Source organism: Aulonocara sp. 'chitande type north' Nkhata Bay, linkage group LG13 (genome assembly GCF_057382095.1).
Source record: "Aulonocara sp. 'chitande type north' Nkhata Bay isolate Kocher_YH1m ecotype deep benthic linkage group LG13, A_spYH_male_GT1.1, whole genome shotgun sequence".
Lineage (NCBI taxonomy): Eukaryota > Metazoa > Chordata > Actinopteri > Cichliformes > Cichlidae > Aulonocara > Aulonocara sp. 'chitande type north' Nkhata Bay.
The window spans coordinates 29,686,219-29,710,358 of NC_141356.1; the positions used below are offsets into that span (position 1 = coordinate 29,686,219).

Below are 24,140 nucleotides of genomic sequence, written 5' to 3' on the forward strand. Positions count from 1 at the left end.
AAAATGCATTAACCTCAGTGCCATAAGGACAGATAAAAACAGATGTGGGGATGTCTGCTACAAGATGAAGACTCATCAAATTCCTGCAGCTGTTTTGTATCATGTTTCCCCGAAAAAAAGAAAAAAAAAAACCCTGCTTCAATTGAATCCTGTCAAAAGAGTGACTCCTGTCTAAGGCTTATGAAGTGTGTGATGCCTGAAAGGGATTTAGGTATATGGAAGAAAAAAGTTATCTTAGGAATGTTTTAATATCACATGGATCACATGATGTATTAGTTTATGTCAATAGTAACTGAAACGGAGCAGAGCCCAGGGTCAGGAGGGTTTGCAATATATCACTGAGCATATATTCTGATTAATAAATTGATAATTAAGTCACAGTTTCATGATAAGAAATAATACATATTTCATCTGTATATAGAAAAGCTAAATATCAGCCATGCTAAAATGATATTCCACTTCGGTTACTTTTGGGCTAAGTTTTTTGGAAAATGTGTAATATGATCTAGGGAGTCTTTTTTAGACTATTCAGGTTCCTTTTTTTTTCCATGATTGCTTTTTGATATATTAAGACAAGTACAAATGTGTCTGGCTCATATAAGTCTCAAGGCAGCTACAAATAAATACGATGTAGCTCACTACCGTATACTCTCCCGGTTTCCAAGAAACGCTGGAAATGACCGATCTCAACAGAGATGCAAAAGTCTGTGCTGTGCTGAGTCCCCATAATTAATAAGAATCAGCAGCATGCATATATTATTCCACTGCTTTCAACAAGCACGTATACGAGAAGAACAGAGAGATGGATAAGGAAAAGGGAGGCTGTCTTCTGGAAACGTCTTGAAAGTCAGGCAAGCTCTGGAAAAGCAATTAAACAGTTGTGCTTCAACATGAATGTTGACTTCTTTGGAAAAAGGGTTGAATCCAAATAAAAATCTCTGAGTCAAGCACAAACAGTCCTTTCCTTAAATGGAGGTAAAACTGATAAAGATATTAATCATTTTTGCTGCTATTTTTACCTTCCTAAGGTCAGTTATGTTGTAGTTTTAACTTGGGTGACAACATTTATTAGCCAAACATTAGCAGGTAGAGAACTCTAAAACTAGGGTGCCACATGTGAGACAGCTCTGGCATCCATGCGAGCAAGTCTGAGACTGAAAGTGAATCTATAGGAAGGAGGATCGGGGGAGCAGGCGGTGAGGAGATACGGCATCTTGGGAGATATGAAAAGGTTAGGGTTTGGGAATTAATTTTTAAAGTTAATCTTGTAGGTCTCAGTGATTTTGCGATGAGTAGAGGTATTATATAATTAGTGGATTTAGAATCAGTCTTGTTGAAGCCATCACATTTTGCCAAACCAAGGCCATAGCTTTTTTTCTTTGTCCCGAACTGAACCACTTGGTTCTACAGTGCACAAGTCACGTGTTTGGTTTGCTTTCCTTCTTAACACCAGTTTGAGTGATCTTACCTGTAGTGTCCTGTAATGGTACAATTTAAATTTCCATTTCTACCAACTCCTCCAAAAGCCATTCTGAATACCTGTGCCATGGGCATTTCGCCAAGCAGGATCATGTAACATAAATGTTTTACAACCAGGACATGTATATCTATTTTATGTCTATATTATGTCTAAAATACTTGGCCATCTCTCAGGTGCTGTGTCAGGTCTTTGCTGGATTATTCCTGTTTCTTAAGGACATGAGATGCACTTGATCAGTGTGTCCGATGACATCAGAAAGCCAACTCTGCTTTTAAGTGCTTTTTACGTTAGTTCTGCATAACCTATGTAGACTTTATCAATCAATAAATAAATCAAACAAACCGTCTGATACTTTGACCTCACTCTCAACCAGGCTGCCCATCCCTGAGCCTGGTTCTGCCAGACATTTCTTCCTGTTAAAAGGGAGCTTTTCCTTCCCACTGTTGCCAAATGGATGCTTGTAGTGGGTTGTTTGACTTGTGGGGTTTTCAGTTATTGTACAATCTTTACCTTACATTATAAAGCACCTTGAGGCAACTGTTGTTGGTGCAATATAAATAAACCTGAATTGAACTTTTATAGGAAAAAACAAGATGAAGAACAGCCTAGATATTGCAAAAGGTCAAAACTTTTCTGTTTCACTTTATAATGTTTTAATCCCTATGATGATTTTTTTTTATCTGTTTGCAATGTATACAGGTGGCTTTGATGGACCCAGTGAGACTGCTTACACAGTTATCCTCAGAGCCTGTGGCAATGAAGCGTCCACATGGCGAAACGGCTGAAGAGCAGGGCTGGCAGCGATTTACATGGTTCTCATAACGCCGTACACACCTGGTGAGAAGAAGCACACAGTGGTAAGAAATCACTGATGTTAATAAATTCAAACAACTTTATGTGACGGACAGACTTGATGCGTGACCAGTGATCCTTTATATTAGTTTGTATGTTATAAGGCTATCTAAAAGGTTTTACTGGGTCTAGTAAACTTAAAATAAATGTTTGGGAACTGGGATATCTTTGCTATGCATGCTATTTCACAGTGCACACATTACGATGCTGAAGCGTTGAGCTGAAGGTGCAAAATATATGGAACAGAAGGAGAACGGCACTCCATGGACTGCTTTACAAACAACTGAACCAGCTGAGCACAGGGAGTTGAGCATGACTCAAGGAAAACACAGGAAAGAGACTTCGTTAATGAAAAATGTTTCCCTCATGCAACTTCTGTGCTGTTTCATTTGGTTTGCAAAGGCATGTAATGTCTTTGCAATGCCACTAACAGGTAACTAAGCTAGTGCCTCTATATGGGCTGGCATACTGGCAGGCCAGTCCTTTGACAGCATCTGGTGAGAGCATGTCTTTGACATTCACATGCTAATGTCATTAAGTTGGGCTAAAAGTAGGGCATATTCACTGACCATAAAGAAATCTGATATACCCAGTACCAGAACTTTATGGAACTTATAATGTTGAGTTGGTGCTAAGACTGTGCCAGAAAACTGTTGATTCAGTTTAATGGCATGCTTACTTTCATTGCTCTTCTCTCATATTCAATGGGATTACTTAATTATCTCTTTTTTTCAGGATGACGACATTGTCAGCTGACTATGACATTTGCTCATGTAGCCCTCAATAAAAAGGCCATATGACAGAACAGAGGCAACAAGATGGGACAGTCCATAGGTTTTGCTCTTCAGATTTTGGAAAGATTTCGAAGAGTTATTTCTTAAATATTGAACTTTTTCGTCACAAAAAAACTTCTTTTCTTTTATAATACACAAACTTTCTGTCTGTGTTTGCTTCATTTTTCATCAACTCCTACAAGATCAGGAGTTTAGCAGCCAAACTTGACATGCAGGTACATTTTAGGCCCATGAAGGTTCTTATCTATATCAGCAATGGTTACAGGTGCATCTTCACCATATAAAAGTGTTTTATCAATTTAAATTTATGACAATAAAGTCTTATTTATATCCACAAAAGCTATTTTTAAAATCATACACTAAAACTATATAGTGTTGCCTATAGCAGCAACCTAGCAACAAAACCAATTTTTGTATTTATGCACTGAAAATTATTAAAGAGGATTAGGGCCACTGGGAAAAAAAAGTGGTCACGTTTTTATTTTCTTCTTTTCCAGACTGACTTTTTTCTCGGAATTCTGACTTTTTCCTCTGAATGATTTTTTCTCAGAATTCTGACTTTTTTCTCAGAATCCTGACTTTTTTCCCTAGAATTTTGAGATTAAAGTCAGAATTCTGACTTTTTTCTCCTAATTCTGACTTTTTTCTCAGAATTCTGTAAAAGAAGAAAAAAAAAAGACTTGCCCACTTTTTTTTTCGGTGGCCCTAATCCTCTTTCGTAGAAAATACCTCATAGAAACATAATTTGAATTTCAACAGCACAAACAAGCCAAACAATACTGTAGCACATACAAGTTATTTAGATGAACAGCGAGATAACTGGGAATTACCTGTTCTGATTTCTAGGGCAACATTTCTACATCTTAACATTTCTGCGCTGCAACAGTGCTTACACAAATTGTCACTACTGCACTTTAAAAAACACTTTAGCAGTTCACAGTAAGCACTCATCTGGTTTTCTAGGCCAGAGCGTGAAAGCGAATGTTTTGACTGAAGAAGGGAAGATGAGTTACACACATACACACTCTATGTTGTGTAAGTGATAACTATCTGGCATTTTGCAGATCACTACACCAGAGGGTATGATCCTCTTGAGTGAGAGCCAATACAGTTATTGAATCCACTTGGGTATTCGGTGTAATCATCAAGGTAATCAGCAGGGTAATCCTAGCTCATTATATTCTGCCAATGAATTTCAGAATATTTAACTGCCCCAGAGCATATCAGATAAGAGCTGGCTTTTTCTTAATATTACTTCATGTAAATACATTGTTTATGTATTTCTTCACATATATTCAGACGGATTAAATTATGGAAAGAGAAGCAGATCACCATCTGTTCTCTATTTTTAGAATTGGCATGTCATCGATTTTGAATCATGCTTAATGCTGGTGTGTACACCCTTCAACTGGAACATTGCATACATATCAAAATACAAGTGGTGACTGAAAGGTTATGGCTTTAAAAGTACTTTAACCAATATAGTGGATCTATACAGTATACTAAACTAATTGTTTGGCAAAGTGGCCATGGTCATCACGTGCTGATGGACAACAGCTGTCCTGGCAATCCTGCAGCTGTCAAACGAAACATGACCACTTATTTAATCAGCACCTTCTAAGAAAATGCCTGGTCTGATTGAGTTCCTGAGTAATCTTATTCTCTGCTTGTCAGCACAAATTCAGTGCATCATCGCATAAAATTTTTCGATGAAAAGACATTTCCATTTTAACTATTGTGCATTTCTATTGAAATAATTTAACGCCATTACAATTATCATGGGATAGAGACAACATTTGCGTCACATATCTGAAATGTCCCGGTACATATAAGGGTCAGTTCATCAAACTTACACAAACACGCACACAGTCGTGTTTTCATATCCTTGTGCGGACATCTAAGTGACAAAATGCTTTCCCTAGCCACTTGCATTAAACCTAACCTTTAAAAGTGAATGCAAAGCCCTAACCCTTACCCTATTCCGAACGCATAACCTAATTGTATCCCTGACACTAAAACCACATTTTGAGTCTCAAAAATGCCTTTAAACTTATGGGGCGATAGATTTTGTCCCCATAAGGGACTTGTTGGTCCCCGCAAGTTTAGTAAACTTCGAATTTTGGGTCCCTGCAAAGATATTTGATAAACAATTTTTAACACTGATTTGATTACTTTGATTAGCAGTAAACAAGACTGAAATATTTATTTAGTGGCCTGGTGCCATGTTTTGTGGTTAATAGTCGTTAATTGTTTTCATCCATGCGTATGTTTCACCTCCAAAGAACTCTGCGTACTGAGGGATGTTTGATAAAACCTCTTAAAATGAGGGGTTGACCTAGAAACGAGCCACAAATATTTATCAGATAGCATTAAGATTTGATGGAGGGACGGAAGAGGAGTTACACATGGAAGCAGCTTCAGACATGAAAGAATGAAATAATTAATAATGCCGTTCAACTCGGCCCAAAAAAAAAAGAAGAAAGGAAAAAAAAAATCCAAATCACTGAGGAATGTTTGTGTAAGAAAATGTTGAAGTTAGTCGAATGTAAGGTCATCTTTAAAGTCTCAACAAAAGAAGTGTAATAAAAATGATTTCTTCCCTAACGTTCTTGGACTTATGAGAATCTGGAGGATTTGGTGAAATAACACTAGACTCAGAAGCCAACCTTCATCCAGGTTTGTCAACAGGTGATAAAGGTTGAATAGGAATGTTACAAATTTTGGCAAAATAATTTCATAATGAAAAAGACATTTTCAGAATTTCCAAGCATATTGATCACTATCACTTCCTTCAATGTATAGTATTAGGAGAACATCTTGAGCTAGCCCTCAATTCCTTATATTTTGCTAACAAGGAGACATTCTAATCCTTTCTTAAAGTAGTCTTGTGCAAGAGTTATCCAGGCTTCAGGCCAATGCTTGTACCTGACTGTCTTCAGAGGAATGTTTTTGTTTTTGTTTGTTTGTTAAACCACTTAACTTTTACCTATGAATCATTTAAGCATAAAAAAGCCACTAAATCAAGGGATGACCAGGAGTGTCTTCATCTTTATCTTTTGGCACTTTGTTACTAGCAGCCAGTTGCAAAGACACACATTTTCTTCCCATTTCTTTATCTGGCTTTATCAAAATGCTAAAGATAAAAGAATTTTGCAGATCTAAAATAGTATTTTTGTACTAACAATGTAATTCCAACAAAGCTATTAGCTGAAAACTTGGCATGTCTGTACATGTTGTGCAGTATGCCCTTAAAAAACATCAGTGGAAACTAGACAAGTGCAGCACAAAAGATGAAGAGGCATCTGAAAAGAATTCTTTCATACTGATGACTCCAAATTTGACATTTTTAGTTTAAATTGTTGTCAATGTGTACAGAGGAGGTACAACAATGAGAACATTAGCTACTGATACAACAGTGCTCATGGTGTTGAAAATATGAACGCCGAAAAGTACAATCAGATTGTGATCCACCCGTGAAATACCATCTAGAAAGTCGGCTATGCTTACCTATTTAAAAAACTAAAATGTTAAAAAAAAAACAAAAAAAAAACAAAACAACAGTTGACAAACTGATCTGTGACATCAGGGTTACTTGATCTTTTATATACTTTGCTCAAAACTTTTGCAAAAAGAAATCTTATGTAGTAAATCATTTACTACATAAGATTGTTGTAGTAGCATTTACAGCATTTGCAGTAATTGCTAATGCATTTACTGCAAATGCATTAGCTACTGATACAATAGGTTTTGAACATGATTTCCCTTTAAGAAGCAAGAGACTACAGTAGACTACAGTAGATTATAAAGCACCATTTTCCTTGTCTTATGATCATATTACAAGTACATTCAATACAAATTGCACAGAATATGTTACAATAATACAGACCTAAGTGTTCGAAGGTCCCAAATCTTCATACCATCAGTGACAGCACTGGTCAGGAAGAGGTTGTATGAATCTGGAGCCTGTGAGCTAAACGCTGATCCCTTTAATGATACACAATGAACAAAACAGCTTAGTCAGCACAAGCTTTACCTGAAAATGGATATAAATCTTCTTTTTTTATTATTATACTATTAGTATAATGTATACTACTTCAAAACAGAAGGTGATATTTAAAAAAAAAAAATCACGCTGGGCTGTAAAAACAAAAACGGAAGCAAAAGTGAGGTTAGGTGGGAGTGTCTTAGCGTCATCACTGTTTTTTAGTTAAATAGAAAAGCAAAGAACTTCCACTACAAATCTATCCATCTATTCCACACAGCTCTTTCAGACCCACTTATTGAATGCTATAGGTAAATGTGTAAGAGAGAAAAGCTTAGGGAGAGCCGGAGAGAAAAAGAGTTAGAGAGAGAAAGAAGCGGTGGGGGGGATTGTTTAGATTTCCACTGAAAGTGTGAGAACGGCAGCCTGAGAGGGCATTTCCAGTTCTTTTTTTCCGAGAAGTCCTGCGCTGTGATGAGTTCCAGGTGAATTTTGTCAAAAAGGCGATGGAAATTTCAAGTAAGAAAAGCTGCTTCTCAAAATGCAGTTCCTGATGTTTGGTGAGCCTCAGGAGGAAAACCAATAGTGAAGGGAAAAAATGTGCGTAGACTCCAAGCAGGAGCAATGCTACTAATCCTACGGCACCCAAAGGCCCCTCAGGCCCCCAGGCGGAGAATCCCACAGTGACATCAATAGCCAAGCTAAAAACAACACACCACAGGCTTTCCGCAATGTAATGCACACAATAGCTAGCGTGACAAAGAACAAGCACCTCTGGGCTGAAGGAATAAAGTCAGCTGTGAGCAAGAGTGAATTGCAGTTGAATGCTTTAATGCACTTCATCCATACCACAAGGTGCAGTGTATCCAGCTAATCCAGGCTGGCCCGAGTCTAAAGCAAGTTAGATACTGACCAAAGTCAGTATCTAAGGGTCAGTGGGTACAAGCCTCCTTCACACCAAAACATATACTTTTCTGCATCTACTAAGTTACATGAGCATCTGTACAATAGGTAATTATTTTTATATATGTTTTATAATAAAAGTTAATGGGTTTGTTGCTGTTACAAAGCTGGCAAGCATTCTTATGACTCTTGTATGTAGAGATACCAGTCCCTCCATGTCACTGTAACATGTGAGGCAATAAAAATGCTAACTATAAGCTGAATAAATAAATGAGACTTGAATAAATGAATTTTATAGTTTCACTGTGAGCAATATTCTTCATAGCACTATAATAGATGTGGACGCCAGCCCAAGCTGTCTACTTATTAGACACCAACAAATTGAGTCCAGATTGGTTCAAGACACTGATGTGGAAGTAAGGCCACATAAACCCAGACTGCATCATGGAACAGCTTTACTCCAAGGCCATCATCCAGCATCATCCTCCTGCCATCCCCTATGGCAGTCTTAATCCTCCTGCGCTACGGAGTAACATTCAAGATGAATGATACTGATGATGGCATGTCCTGTCTGTCTGTCACGGAAATGTTTGTATAACCATGATTTTTGTTTTTAACCATGACCTTTTTCATTCACACCACAAACGTAACACTTTTATTGCCTCAAAAACGATCCGTGTCTTGTGCCTTACGTAACTTGCAAAACACTCATAGATGCCTTATGTAAGACTATTACATCTGCCAAATAGTAGCCCCTTCAAGGGTAAAATGGAAGATGAGGCTCACACCAGTAATCGGTTCCAAGTCAAGCAAATTCTTCGCTTTGTGGGTTAGATCTCAACGTCATCCAATCTGCGTATGGACTGAGGAGATGTCTCTGCCTCTATCAAAGATTGGAGGTTAAGGCTAGGTTTAGTCAGACTATGAATGAGAAAAGACGTGAAAAAGATTTGACAACGCTCAGCAACATCAAAACTTAAATATGTGCCTTCAAAAAAAAATTGCATTTGTATTAAAGAACACTATCATTATCAGGATAAGTGCAATGTTTATGGTTTAGGGTGAAAAATCTTTTTTAGTAAAGCGTTCTGTCCCTTTATGCCAAGCAATGATTGAATTCAATTATATAGTGCCAAATCACCACAACAGTCATCTCAAGGTGCTTTATATTGTAAGCTAAAGACCCTGCAATGCAAGAGAGAAAACCCTCAACATCAAACAACCACCTGTGAGCAAAAAGTTTGCGACTGTGGAAAGAAGAAAACTCCGTCAGAACCAAGTTCAAGCAGGGGGAGCCATATGCTGCGACAGGTTGGGGGTGATGGGAGGAAGACGGGATAAAAGACATAGTGTGGAAGAGAGCCAGAAATGAATAACTAAAGATTAAATGCAGAGAGGTGTGTAAGCACACAGAGAGCAGCCTAGGCCTATTGCACTAAGGGAGAATTTAGGGTCACCTGATCCAGCCCTAACTATATGCTTTATCAAAAAAGAAAGTTTTAAGTCTAATCTTAAAAGTAGAGATGGTGTCTGTTTTGCAAATCCAAATTAGGAGCTGTTTCCACAGAAAAGGAGCCTGAAAGTAAGCCTGCTCTATTGGGGTGATACAGTACTATGAGGTCTTTAAGATAAGCTGGGGACTGATTATTCAACATCCCGTATGTGAGGAGAAGGAACTGAAATTTGATTCTAAGAAAAGCCAGGGTGGAAGAAAAATGCTGTCTCTTTCTAATCTCTGTCAGTACCCTTGCTGCAGAATTTTGGATCAACTGAAGGCTTTTCTCAGGGGGTTTTAAGGACACCCTGATAACAATGAAGTAATAAATGCATCGACTATTTTTCAGCATCACTCTAAGACAGGATGTTTCTAATTTTAGATAATATTGTGTGAATGTAGTCGTACATATTTATTTAACATACACACTGAAGGACAAAAATGGTCAAAAATGACTCCAGAATTCCTCACAGCGTTACTGGGGGCCAAGGTAATGCCATCAAGAATAAGTATCTGGTTCAACCCAGTAACATGACAAAACGTGTAATTAACACGCCAGTCCACCGTGTCCATTTCACGCTTTGGCTAGGCAAAGCGTGAAATGGACACACATGCAGAAGTTGCATTACCAGCAGGGGGAGACGCTCCCCCGTGAATATTTTCATGTTTGCTTGGAATAAAATATCTCCCTCGGCTGTCACTGCACGTGACGGCAACTTACTGCAACGTCGGCATGCGTTCATGTGTGAAATGGAGATGGTGGACTATCTGTTACTATCCGTGATATCATGCTCAATTATCTAAGGTGAGGACATCCCAAAAAGAACGCTGGTTTGAGCGGGGAGTCAAGGAGGCCATTTATGTGACCAATGGTCATGACAATTTGCAGTCAGCCCATTATTAGTCAGTTGTGCTAGAGTCAATGATTATGCAAATGTACTGTTTATAAAGTTGGGGAAACCTCAACTGACACTGTGGAAGTCACTTGGATGAGTGACAAAATAGCTAGCTACGTCCACATGAGCAGAATGAACCTTTTTTTGGATTGGGTTGTCTGGTTAGACATTTTTAAACACTTAAACTTACACAACACTTACACCTAAAGCTGTTTGTCTTAAATTATCTTACATTATCTGCTAAAATGAGAAGCAATTGGAAATAAATTGTTCAAGCACTTGATTTAGAGCCTGGAGCGTTTCCCAGGTGTCACAGGGCGAGAGTTGGGGTACACCCTTGACGACGTACCAGTACACCACAAGGAGACAAACATTGGAGGAAGCTGGAGTTCCTGGACAGGGTCCATGCATTAACAGGGACAACATACAAACTCCACACTTTCATACTGTAAGTCGCTTATATATACTGTGATGACTGACATTACAACGTAACCAATTACAAACGATCATGCATAAAGGCTGAAATAATCATACAGGAAGTTATAAAGCTGGGTTCACATCTACTTCTTTAAATTGAATTTTCAAATATACCGCATACCCAAATGGAAATATTTTAACAGAATTCCAAATACATATAAGAGATTTGATTTAAAAAGCAACATCTTCCAGTTTTTGAAACAATTCTGGTTTAGCATGTGGACAAAATATTACTTTACCGCTAAGTGGTTCACTGGTGAGCTGGTGGGTATTAAGTGATTAACTGCATTTCGTTGCCCTGTACCTGTGCATGTGCAATGACAATAAAGTTGAATTCTATTCTATTCTATTCTATTCTATTAACAAGATGATATATAATAGTATTAGACAAAGATACAATCGAAGGGAATTACTATTACACAAGACAAATACATGCATATACATCAAGGGTAGTTTTTTTTTTCACATGAACAGTCGAATCGCCTCACCTTGTTCTGTGTGATGCAATGGATGGCTCTGCTGTGGGCATCAGGCACCTCTGAGGCAACTGTGCCTTTGTTCATGTCAAATACTTGAATAGATCGATCTGACCCACACACCAAAACAATGTCTGAAACAGCTTGTTAAGTAATGTTTTAACATTTTTCTCAGAGGACCAGCACCTCAAACAAAAATAACATATATTTAATCAACTATTTTCTATCATTTACAACCTTGGTAGCTTTTTAGGGCCGTGTGATGTATTCAGTCAAAAACTGAATACAATGGTTTGCCTTCCTGTAGACACCTTAATTCATTCCATGCTGTTTTATGTAAGTAGACAGAAATGAAAAGAAGGCCTTGTAGGCCTTATTATGGTGTACACGGACACTCCTACTAAAGAACAGTGTTAAAATCTCATGAGATATTGTAACAGTTTTAAAAATCCAAAATATTTCATACACACTTTGACCTAAGAAGGCTGCCATTATTTTATATGACCAATCAATTTTATGATTTAAACCTGTTGCATCCCACAGCTATCATTACAAAGTCGCTATTTCTGACAGACTGGTCAGTTTCCACAAGAACTTAACATTACTCTGTCTATGCAACTGATCCATTTCACTAAGAAAAAGAGCTCACAAATGCTGTTGGTTATACGTGACAATTTTCACTTATGAGTCTAAATGCTCTCAGATAGCAAATGAAACTTCAGTTTTCTGTTTTCTTACCCTTCCCAATTCAAGTGCATAATCCTTGCTAAAGTGGCCACTTCGGGACAAATAGCAGTGGCTACCATTCATCTGCAATGAGTGTTGGCTGTCAGTTCACGGTTTACCTCAGCTGTCAATATGTGTCCATGTCTATTTACTATGGAGGAAGCAGTAAAACTCTGTGAAAAGAGTCTGATAAGAGGATATCCTGACCTTTTCTGTTAATAAATGCTGCTGTTAGTGAAACTTTCTTAAAAATAGATCAAACACTTTTAGACACTAAGTGAATAAACTCTTACACGAATGTAAGCAAACTGTTCAGAGGGAAAGTGTGATTTTTAGGACACTCAAGTCTAATGTTTGCTGGCATAATGCTGTAACAACCAGCTGTTATTGTTGTTTAGCCGGCTTGTCAGCTGTGCTGAGACGGGAAGGTCGCATGTCTTATCTGCTGACAATAACTAATTGCACAAATACTGGGAATAAAAAAAGCACGTTTATGCATCTTTGCATGTGTTAGATCCCTGACTTCGGTTCAAGAGATAAGGTGAGGTGAGGAGGAAGAGGATGAGGTGAAAATGAGGGAGAAGAGAGAACAATGGTGGAGAAGAAGGAAGACATAATTAGAAAGAGACAATGCAAATGCACATGTACAAATGTGAAATGGTCGTATGTAGTTTGAAAAAACCTACTGTAGCTTACTTTTTTCGTATTATTAATAGACTGATTCTAAGTTTATGAGAAGGAATACATATAGTGTAAGCCATACATTATCAATGCAAATTTATGAGTACAATATTTTTTTGCTTTTTTTAAATTAACTAAAATAAATAAACTAAACATTTTGATTGAATTCCAATTATATGTATATCTGCATATTTACATATGTCATCACCCTATATGCATATTCTTTTTGTTCTGTACATGGTAGGGCAAAGTGAACTAAAGTGGAGCAGAACTGCTCCTGAGAGGACCTCTTATTAGTGGATTTATTGGAAAATAAATGCATTGTAAACCCTCAAATTCCTCACATTCCTAAATAAACTACAGAAAACCTCATTCATTCACAGGTAGAATCCACAATGGAAGCCCTGGGGCAACATCTAAAGACACCATAGACAAACTGCTGTGGATGACATGGGAAATGTCTGTGTATGTGCAGTCTGAACTGAAACACCTCTGCTGTACGAACAGTAACAACAGGAAGAAGGATACGGGAGAAAAAATCATTGATCGCAGACAAGGCAGTGATGTCTGTTGCTGATGTTGTCGCAAAGCATCCAGCCAATTTGCTGACACTCCGTTGATGATATCTAAGGAGAAAAAAGCTTGAATTTGTCTCACTTTCTTCACAATACATCCATGTGTATACATCTTCATGACAAAAAAGATTATATAGGAATTCAGCTGAAGACCAATGAAGAAAATACATACATAAACCAATAGTTTACATAGCATTTATAAGGTTCACATGGTAAACTGTTGTGTATCTATTTACATGTATGAATCACTTGCAATTACCTTTTTATGTCATCGCGTGTGATGTCCAGGTTATACAGGTACAGGTACAGAGAGGGTCCGGATGCCAGAAGTACAAATTTGTCGAGATAATAAAACTGAGCACCTCTAATGGGTTTGGAGAACATTTTGTCACCCTAGCAGAGACAAAAATCAGCCTTAATAGTATTTTTTTTATTTAATTATTAAAACATTTGCAAGACTTCAGTTTTACTTCAGTTTTTACTTCAGTCTTACTTATACTTACTTATACTAGTATACCAGACCACATCTCATCAACACAAACTTAACAAACTTTTTCTCACAACTGCAACTCTCAGAAGCCGTTTGTGATCCTGGCTCACCCAGACATAGCCCTTGTCCCTGAAACGACTTGTATTCATTGCCAAGCTGTTTCACAAAAATACCAAGCAGTCAAAGGCTGTAGACCCAGCCAAACTGTCTAACTGAGTGAAACAAAGCAGGGATGATAAGCATCAGATATGGGGAGACCTTGGAGCTTAAGGACAGACCCTTGTTTTTACTTGGCATGACAGAGCAACTGAGTGTCCCATTAAATATGATACCCAGTGAGGTAAGGAGGGTCTGCATACGATCAGAGTTTTGGATGCTCCAACTTCAGTTGAGGCTTCGATAGCAAAAGTGCCATCACTGCGCCAAGAAACACATTATTTCATAATTGCATTAATTTGGCTTTCTGTGTTGGCCTCCTTGTTTTTAAATTCCATTGGTTTTCTAATTAGCAGTGGAAACATTGAATTGAGCAAGTTCTGTACAAACATGTCCAAGATACAATCTGATCATTACACAGAAATTGTCCTATTATAAAGGTGTGCTATGACTGAATTTTATGAACCACAGATGGAAATGGAAAAAGTTTGAACATTTTACCTAACCATTAACACATCGGAATGACATAAGGAGATCTGTAGGGGACTAAAATCCTTCCAACAATCACACTGATCTTTGAAAACACAAGACAAATGTGTGGAGCTATCTATTAGTTATCTGTAGTCATTTTATTGAACTTCTACATCTATTTTAATTTTTTTTAGACCTTCGGAGAGAGGACATTTTTGCAATATGAGGTCACTCTGGCTGGTCTTTATTACACTGGTTTTTATGGTTAGAACTTGGACTTCCAAGGAATGAGGGAAATTTCATAAAGGCTTAAAGTAGGCCATGTAGCTGTGATGGGAGATTAAGGTGACAGGGAGTGAAAGCAAGAAAAAAAAAATAAGACACTGGTATAAGTGTATGCACATTCACTGGGGATTTACCATGATAATGGCAGGCTCTGAGTTACAGTGAGTCCAGATTTGGAGTGACAGGTCTTCTGACGCACTCAGCCACCACCGTCTGCTAAGGCTCCAGCTCAAACTGCTTATTGGCTTGTCATGCCCTAGATAAAAGAAGGCACGACTTTAGTAACCTGGTAATACAGAGTGTGGCTACAACATCTACTTTTATGGTACTGCTAAGAGAGCCAGGCAGACAGAAGAGAATATGCTTGTGGTGACCTACGTGTCACCTCAGCTTCTCTCCTTTTATCTCTGCTGCCCCCTTCTGGAGACCTGTGATCCAGCTGCACTTCAGCCATCGAGTGATGCCTGACATGCAGGGGTATTCTTTCTTTCTCTGTCAGTGTTAATTTTACTGCCCGGGACCACTCGTCTCAGAAATGCTTTAATCTTTCACACTGTATATAATAGCGACATATGCTTAGTTTAAACCTAAAAGGTCTCAGGAGAGAATGTGAGCCTTTCAACAATTATTGCTCTGGAACATAAGCAAACCACACTATTCTGGTAACAGAGAGCTCAGTGTTTAGTTTTTGACAGTGATAGCTTAGTGAGTTAACTAGAATTTTCTTTAAAACTCTCATGTCAAGCCATGCATCCATTTCAGAGTAGGTTCAGGTTATTCAGAAGAGCCCAAATGAGTTATCCAAGCCAAGAGCAGACTTATAATTATTAACATCCTTCTTATCTCTGTGAGGTGCCAACTCTTAAACCTTAGCATCATTTGAATCAGTTAAGAAGTTGTATGTCGAACATAAAAAAAACCCCTCTTTTGATGAGAAACACAAAAATATCAAACAAAAGTACAGGTACTCATCTCTGCATCGCACACCTATGTAGACAGCTGGAGCGCCAGTAAGGCAGGACTTGTACAGTAACAGTGTGCTGTCTCCAAGACCACACAGGATTTGTTTTCCATCACCTTGGGAGAGACAAGGAAACACGGGATTGTTTTATTAGGATTTTTCAGTCCGCAGCTGATTTATTACAGCCAAAAATAGTAAAGCAGCCTTTAAGACACAACTGTGAAATGTTGTGTTTGAAAGAGGAACATTCATCTTGAGAAAACAGCAACAGTGAAACTGTTTCTAATATACTGCCAGCTATTTTTCATAAATTATTGTTACCTTACTTCACCCTTACAGCACAGGATGGACAATACTCCATGCAGTCGACAGTTATTAGATCTACTAACGGTTCGACATTGGCAGGTGTTTCTAATACAATCCCAAATCTGACTTATAGCCTCAACCTTTAGCATTTCAACTGTTTAAATAATAGTTAAAAACACATAATAATAATAGACAAAAAGACAAAATTACTCATATTAACCTACCTGAATACTGAAGACATGAGACATGCTTCTTCACGCTCACATCAGCACACGGGATAGCCGGTGCCACACCGTCTGCTGGGTAATCTTTAAGGAGGGAACCTCTAAATGGCAAAAGTATGTTCACTATTCACATTTTATTAACACTGTCTTTTAAATGAAATTAGCTTAGGTCGCTTACGTATTTCCATCAGCCTTTTTCCTAGAGGAAGAATTTTTTTGAACATTTGTTTTGGGTGAAAACATGATCCTCCTGAAAAGAAGATAAACTAAATTTAAAAAAAAAAAACATATACAAACAACCAAATAAAATATATATACATATAGCAACTATATTTTACCTAACAAAAAGGAAATATGAGATTAAAAAATAATTAAGCGAATAAGTGCTTTAAACTTTGGACAGACCAATAAACTGTAATCTGATTATCTATATGGCAAAAAGTTATTCTGTGATCATACCTCGGGGCACTAGTATATCCAGATGACTTCACTTTACAGTGGAAAACCAGAGGCTGGTCCTTTACACCTCCTTCATTGAAAGATAAGATGCTCATTAGGACACCAGCGAAGAAGTGTGTATTATAACGAGTACATATGTCTGCATTTCTAAAACACGAATCAATAGATGGTGCAGTGGCAGGATGAGGTAAGATTCTTTAATATTGCTAAAATGACAATATATCTACCAGTATCGTGAAGCAGTTTCATATTTTAAAAGGAGGATTCAAGATTTCTGGGTGACCACTCCATGCTGTAAGCATTAAGTGTATCCATAAAGCCATGAAGGGTGATGGTTCACTATGAGCTCACTTTTTCCACAGCCATTAAAATTTGTAAGCACTTCCAAAAACTGTTCTTCTGTCAAACAAAGGGGAAGTAGGAAAAGGTCATATAGTCTCCAGGGCCAGGCGTATATATACGTACACACTCTCTGGTCACGTTAGGTACACCTTGCTGATACTGGACCTAACCCTCTTTTGCCTTCAGAGCTGCCTTAATTTGTGACTATATAGATTCAACAAGGTTATGGAAAACTTCTTTAGAGATTTTGGTTCATGCTGACATGACAGTATCACACAGTTGCTGCAGATTTTTGCACTGCACATCAATAAAGCAAATCTCCCATCCCACCACATCCCAGAGGTGCTCTATTCGATTGAGATCTGTTGGCTGTGGAGTTGATTTGAGTACAGTGAACTCCAAGCTTATCCTGCTGGAAGCATCCATCCAATGTGCAAACTGTAGCATTTAAATGATGCTCAGTTGGTACAAAGGTGCCCAAAGTGTGCCAGTGATGATAGGATGGAAACTTCTGACCATAACTGTATGTTTAAACATGTTTAAGTGTACAAAACCTGAATTGCATAATTCACCTGGTATCACAACAGTTATGTAGTATTTAAATGTTAGGTAAAGCATTAGTCCTTTTAAGTTCTGTGAGACTGGTGGCTTACATGCAAAACCACCTTCCACTTCTCCAATGTGTTGTGAGACGGCATACTAAGTAGCTTTTGCTGCTCCAGAACAGATTACATGTTGAAAAGTAAACATTTTAGGCCAATTAAATGGAGACGCAATCACTTGGCGTTGCTTAATGGCCCTATTGATCTCCTGCTGATATATAATGGTGCTTTAGTTTTACGGGGCAGTAAAAATCCCATAATTTACGCTGACTTTACAGTAGACAGTTATTTGAAGCAAAGTGAGAGTTTCAGACAAATTTCCAAGGAAAGTCATATGTGCGTAAAATCACAGCAGTTTGCTGTGCGCTTGTTTTACGGCATTCATTATGAATTAGCCTAATGACAAAAATTATTCAAAGATGTTTCTTAATATTCAAATCCTTTAGTCTGGTTCAGCACATCAGGATGTTCATTGTCTGATGGAACAGCTACAACACCCCAAAACTTTCTGCTCACAAAGTGAGACAGCTGTATGCTCTCCTCAGGTGTTTACCTGTTTACCTCCTGAGTTACTAAATAGGACATTATTCAAATATTCAAACACTGAGGTCAGCATATGTGTATGTAAGGAATCCCTATGATCCAGGTTTCAGGCTGTAAACACTCAGAATCTAATAGTTGTTCCACGCTCGTCTCTGTTTATCCCTAATATGGTCATTTGTAGCACAGATCTCTGGATCTGAGCACAGAAGCCCACCCACCAACCTGTTGTTAATGAAGGGAAGCCAAATAAAAACAAAATTACATAAAGGGAGCCAAAATGGCTTGCTACAGATAAAGGCTATTCTAGCTGAACTTAAAAAAAGCACATACAAGAGCCCCTTTGAAACATCCGATACTCTTTTGTTTGTTTATTTGTTTTATAAGAATTAGCCAACCAAGTCATGTTCTCAATCAGTCAACCTCATTTTACATTAGCTGTGTCACAGCTGTACTGACCTGTGATGAGAAGAGCAGACAGTAGCAGACAGCAATGTGAGTAGAACTAAAAGTATCAGAGGCACCTTAGTAAGCTGTCACAGAACTACATTACAAACATGAAGCTAAAGTAAGGCCACAGTGTGTGGTCTGTATCAAGGTAACTGTTCTTTTGTATTTATACCTTGTAAAACTACATGCCCACATATTTAGGTATAGACCAAGGTGACGTTGAGAACCTCAGTTTCTCTATCTCTCTTTAATCTGGTTTCACAGAATTTTTTTTTCTCTGCCATCCAAGATTTTACATCTTCAAAACAGTGGAGGCAATTAATATAGCTTGGATCACAATGTTTTATGGGGAAATACAACTCATACAGTGGGTCCAATCATTTTCAGTTCATTATTTGCACTATTTTCTGTTCATTCTGTGAGAGAAGATCCTGTAGATCACTGCAGTTTAGTGGGAATTTTAGGGTCCAATGGCTTCTAGTGCTTCAAGGAGGGAACTCTATTGTGCTCCATGTCATCTGCCTTTCTTTGTTTCTTTATTTCATTTTATTCTTAATAATTTGTGACACCTCGGGTCAAACAGTAAAGCTGTCTATTCTCCCTGACAGAGAAATCTAAATGAATCAGATTCACATCTGCAGTATTTTCATACTGATCTGATCACTCTATGGAAAATGTGTGTTGTGCATTGCTCGCAATTTATTCAGTCCTTCTGTTTTACTAGTTCCCTGAAATCCTTTCTATAAAATGACTTAATTCAAGCAACAGCACTCAGGGGTTATAGTACACATCATGCAAAAAGTAACAGCAGCTGATTATAATCATCTCAAAAAGCCAGGAGTCTTCAGTGCATGTGTAAGAAACCTTCAGTGGTCTTGCACACATGCAATGGAAGAACAATTCTATTTCCAAGGATCTTGGAGGTTTATTGCATAATTTGTATACAATTGTGTAGATAACTTTACGAATACAGAATGCATGGAGAGCAGCATGCTGGGTTAGTGTGTAAACGTTTGTGGTTTTTGGTCTGACAGTGCAGCCGCACGGCACTTCTAGACTCTTCAGTACACCCCCTGCACAGTCTGGCACTGGCAAATTCCTCAACTCCAGCTGTGAGGAGACAGCTAATACTGCCTCTCAGCACTACCTCTCTGTATGATGTATGTATGTAAATGTCAGTATTTAGTAGGTCGCTCCAGGAGAACAGTTCTAAGTCGCCAGATCCCAATCATAAACTTTATCTGTAATCCTAATGGTCCACCAGAGAAACACAAACAGGCTCACCTTACCTATGAATCCACAACAGGAAGAAGCAGCCAGTCAAAAAAAATGGGTTAATGTAAAAGAAACCATCAGTCTGCATGTGCTGCTCTAACTGAAGTACCTGTTTATGAAAACAGACAGTCGTATAAAACCCCAACAAAATGAGGGGAAGGAATCTTTAAATTGTGAATGTTTGCAGATAATGAAGATGTTCTCAGTAACTCCTGAAATTGCCCAGCAGACTTTTATTAACCCAATAGTAAAATTTAAGAGGAACAAATCCCCCGAGATTGCATCAGGAAAGACCTGTTAAATAAAATCAAATAAAAAATTGACAAATCAAATATGCGGTGCTACCTGCTGTGGCAAGCCCTTGTGAATAAGGGAGCTGTTGAAAGTGGCTTTTATATGTGGTCAAGCAAAAAACAAAAAACAGATAATGAGCCAGTCATGAAATAAACCACAAAAAGGGTCACATTTTTAAAGCTCAAAGTCTTCAGATAGTAGTAGCTTTCTTTTTATTCTGTGTGTATGAGTATAAGTGAGAGGTGAGTGTTCGGGGATGCTGACCTTTCTTTTTAGGATGGCTGGGCTCCTTCCTCTTTAGCTCAGTATTGAGGGGAGAATTGGGCAGCGGAGGAGAACTGAAAACAAGAGAGGGGTGAAATGGAGGGGAGGGCTGGGGGAGTTACTGGAAATGGAGGAGCACAGCATTTTCCACTCTTATGGATTATTAGCCCCTCTGATTTCCAATGCCATGATATTGTTGACTCATGAAAAACCAGATGGCATGAATGTTTGTAATAGAGGAAGTTAATATGGAAATGTCAGAGTCAGAGGGCATTAGAGGCAGGAGGCCAACTTTAAAAAACAGCCCACAATCATATATAAGCTCAAATGACCAGACTAACAAAACTGTATAAAGGCATTGTTTTTGCAAGTTGTAACTATCCCAAATGATTATGCTTTGGCTCACAAATAGCAAATTTGTTAAAGCAGACAAAAAGCACATTACGTTGATGAAATTAGTCCTTATTGGTGCTGCTGGACTTTGCTAGGTAATCATTTATGGAGTTACGGGTAATGGCTGAATGAATGTTCCTTCTTTCTCAGAGGACAATTTAAAACGTTTGGCATTTAAAAAGTAATCTTATTGTGACTGTTAGCTTACGTATGCAAATTTAAAAGTTTAGAATCGTATAAAGTGCAATCACTCACTAGCCAGAGCAGTTTTGTGCTTATTTCAAATAGTTAAAAAATACTTATTTTGTCTGTCGTTTGTAGACTTTTTTTAAATCTTTTTTTATTTTATTTTTCACAAAACAAGTAGCTGAAATGCTTGCTATTATACTACCCATAAAAAATAAAAAGCAAAACAAAGTTTTAGACCTCAAGTAGCTACACTACAAGGCCACAGTGTCCCTCATCAAGTTCTATTAAACTTGAATTTTGGTTTTGATCAGTAAGATGAAGTGAGTAGGAAAAAAAGGTTTTGTCACTGTAGATCATTAAAATATTGTATTGCTACCTAATATTTTTCAGTTAACTCCAGCTTTACCTTGGGAACACTGAAAATCCTTTGCCATAAGCCAAGGGCCTTCCTAGGTCATATAGACGCACCTCCAACATGACCACACATGGGGTAAACAAAGAGCTCACTAACATCAGCATCTGTGTGGGAAATAAATTCAATCAATTAAAATTTTAATAAAATAAAAAACACTATTCTTGTAGTAATAATATATACATAAACATGTGTTTTAAGCTGTTAGACTGAGAGAACATTAAATAATTGCTACTGTTTTACATAAAAGTTAGCCATTGGTGAACCATAAACTTGGTTATTTAGCAGAAGTTTTAAGAAAAGAACAAAGCAAAGCTGTTTAGGGATCGGTTTTAATGCTGCAGCCATTTTCAAAAATATTGTATGTTTACATACCAGATATAGTGCCAGACATGGGGAGAGGTGGTGGGTGCATTTACACTCCAACAATCATAAAAGTTAATTTGTTAATATTCTCCTGCTGAGAATACGTGTAACTGTTTACATTTATTTCCTACAGAGTTTATTATATTTGGCAATTATCCAAAAGCCTATGGAAATCTACTTTTTTCTATGATGTTGTTCTGGCCTGTCTACAAATAGACTGCTGTGACACCAATGAAATCAGTTTGCAGACAAACACACATTAAAAACATTATATCGCACTATCCTAACTAGTAAATCCTATCTCTTTATACTAAAAACAATACCAGCAACACTGTATTAATGATAGAAGTCAAGCTGAAAAGGCAATTTTAATGGAAATACTCACAGAGTTATCACACCCTGGAGAGATGGTCCATGAGCCAGCCATGGTGATGCTCAGCTTAGGGTAATCTACAAGAACAAAAATCATATTCATCATCATGTGCTATCACATTCAAAAAAGAAATGACCAGTGGAATCTCTCAGGGGAAACCACATGTTTTATTGGAGGCATACCAGAGTTTCTTAAAGAAAGACAGAAAGATGGGAGAAGGCATGTCCCCAGCAGCCTACCTTTGAAATATAGCGCTGTTACCAGTTCAGACGTAGCCAGATCAATCACATACAGACCATCAGAGCTTCCAATACAAAACCAGCTGTTGTCACTGCAGGGCCCCCAAACAGAAACATATGGAAAAACCATGTTAAGGGGTTTTCTCGCAAAAAGAATTTTTCATTTGGGGTCAGACAAACGACACAAAAGATCAACATATTGATGTGATGAAGTGGCAAGACATGTACACCATAAAAGTATAGGCCTTGATTCAAGTTACCTTTGACTTCATGCAGTCTAAACTATATACATTCAGCACACTGGAAACGAATACCACAGAGAAGAAAGGAGCTAATAATAATGGATTGGATTTATATAGCGCTTTTCAAGGCACCCAAAGCGCTTTACAATACCACTATTCATTCACTCTCACATTCACACACTGGTGGAGGCAAGCAACAGTTGTAGCCACAGCTGCCCTGGGGCAGACTGACAGAAGCGAGGCTGCCATATCGCGCCATCGGCCCCTCTGGCCAACACCAGTAGGCAAGTAGGGTAAAGTGTCTTGCCCAAGGACACAACGACCAAGGACAGAGAGCCCAGGGATCGAACCGGCGACCTTCCGGTTACAGATGCGATTCCCAACCCCCTGAGCCACAGTCGCTCTGCTCTTTTATCCACTTCCTGCTCTGGGCTGCATGTTGAGGTTTTGAGTTTGTGGGCAATTTATGTTTGGAAGGTTTTACATTTTTGTGCATCATTATTTTCATACTACTATGTGGAATCTTACTTGAGCAAAGCCCGTGAGCTACTTTAGTTTGGCACATCAAGCTGCACTGTGAAAAACATACATAACATGCTTTAGTTCCCTAGTGTCCCAATTTATTTATATATTTAAGCTTTGCTTTTCACTCTGACACGTCAGCATCACTGCTCCTTCAACCCCTCCACCAACACAACATCCACAAGTCTCCAGAGCAAGATTTATTTATCAGTACCCAAATTTATAGAAACATACTCGCAGGGAATGATGAGCTGGAAGTCCAGATGCCAAACTCTGTTGTGCCAAACTGTACTGCTGTAGTAAATCAATTATTTCAAATGTGTGCTGTCTGAATAGTGTCTAAACACTGATGCTAACAGTGACTAGAAATGATTACTTTGTCTTATACAATGAATATGTGGCTTGCAAAGAAACTTCAACGACTTCAAATGATCACACACTGACTCTGCTTCCACTTGTTCTGTATTTCACTCTAACAGTAAAGTGTGAAGTCAGTAAGTCGCTGAGCTCTGCACTGAGATCACAAGCTTTCCTTACAGCAATTAGGAATCATACAAATCTAGTCATGTCTGCATGTTTTTCAAGTGCCTGCCTCCTGTCACAGCAACAATATGTTTCAACGGTCTGAAACTTTATGCTTCGAGACAGCAGTTTCCCGCGCCGTGTGAAGTTTCCTTCAGGTTTCCTGTGAGTGTGTGAACACGTGCAGCAATTAGTCCATACGGATGTGGCATGTCATAAGGACTTTTTTTCCAGGAGCTTGTGACACTGTGTTAATGGCAAAAATGTGCAGCTTTTTTTTTTTTTTTTTTTTTTTATTTGACATATGTGTTTTAAATCATTTTGCTAATATTCTCCTGGATGACATACCATTTGCACTTTGTGGAATAATAAACAAAATAGAGCCCTTGAGAATACATATAGCTGACAGTCGTGCTTTATTAAGAT

At 38.1% G+C, this 24,140-nt stretch overlaps 1 protein-coding gene across 1 annotated transcript in view; it reads right to left on the reverse strand.

The window, feature by feature from the left end:
• Positions 1 to 24,140, reverse strand: part of wdr27 (WD repeat domain 27) — a 53,247-nt gene that overhangs the window by 25,703 nt on the left and 3,404 nt on the right. The window contains exons 9-22 of the mRNA XM_086259794.1: positions 22,429 to 22,520; positions 22,202 to 22,266; positions 21,445 to 21,557; positions 20,457 to 20,530; positions 16,690 to 16,759; positions 16,409 to 16,480; positions 16,231 to 16,331; positions 15,727 to 15,816; positions 14,874 to 14,995; positions 13,597 to 13,730; positions 13,291 to 13,388; positions 11,368 to 11,489; positions 7,013 to 7,110; positions 2,212 to 2,314 (exon numbers count right to left, since the gene is read on the reverse strand). Coding sequence (XP_086115920.1) covers positions 2,212 to 2,314; positions 7,013 to 7,110; positions 11,368 to 11,489; positions 13,291 to 13,388; positions 13,597 to 13,730; positions 14,874 to 14,995; positions 15,727 to 15,816; positions 16,231 to 16,331; positions 16,409 to 16,480; positions 16,690 to 16,759; positions 20,457 to 20,530; positions 21,445 to 21,557; positions 22,202 to 22,266; positions 22,429 to 22,520 — 1,354 coding nt within the window. The remainder of the gene's footprint in view (positions 1 to 2,211; positions 2,315 to 7,012; positions 7,111 to 11,367; positions 11,490 to 13,290; positions 13,389 to 13,596; positions 13,731 to 14,873; positions 14,996 to 15,726; positions 15,817 to 16,230; positions 16,332 to 16,408; positions 16,481 to 16,689; positions 16,760 to 20,456; positions 20,531 to 21,444; positions 21,558 to 22,201; positions 22,267 to 22,428; positions 22,521 to 24,140) is intronic.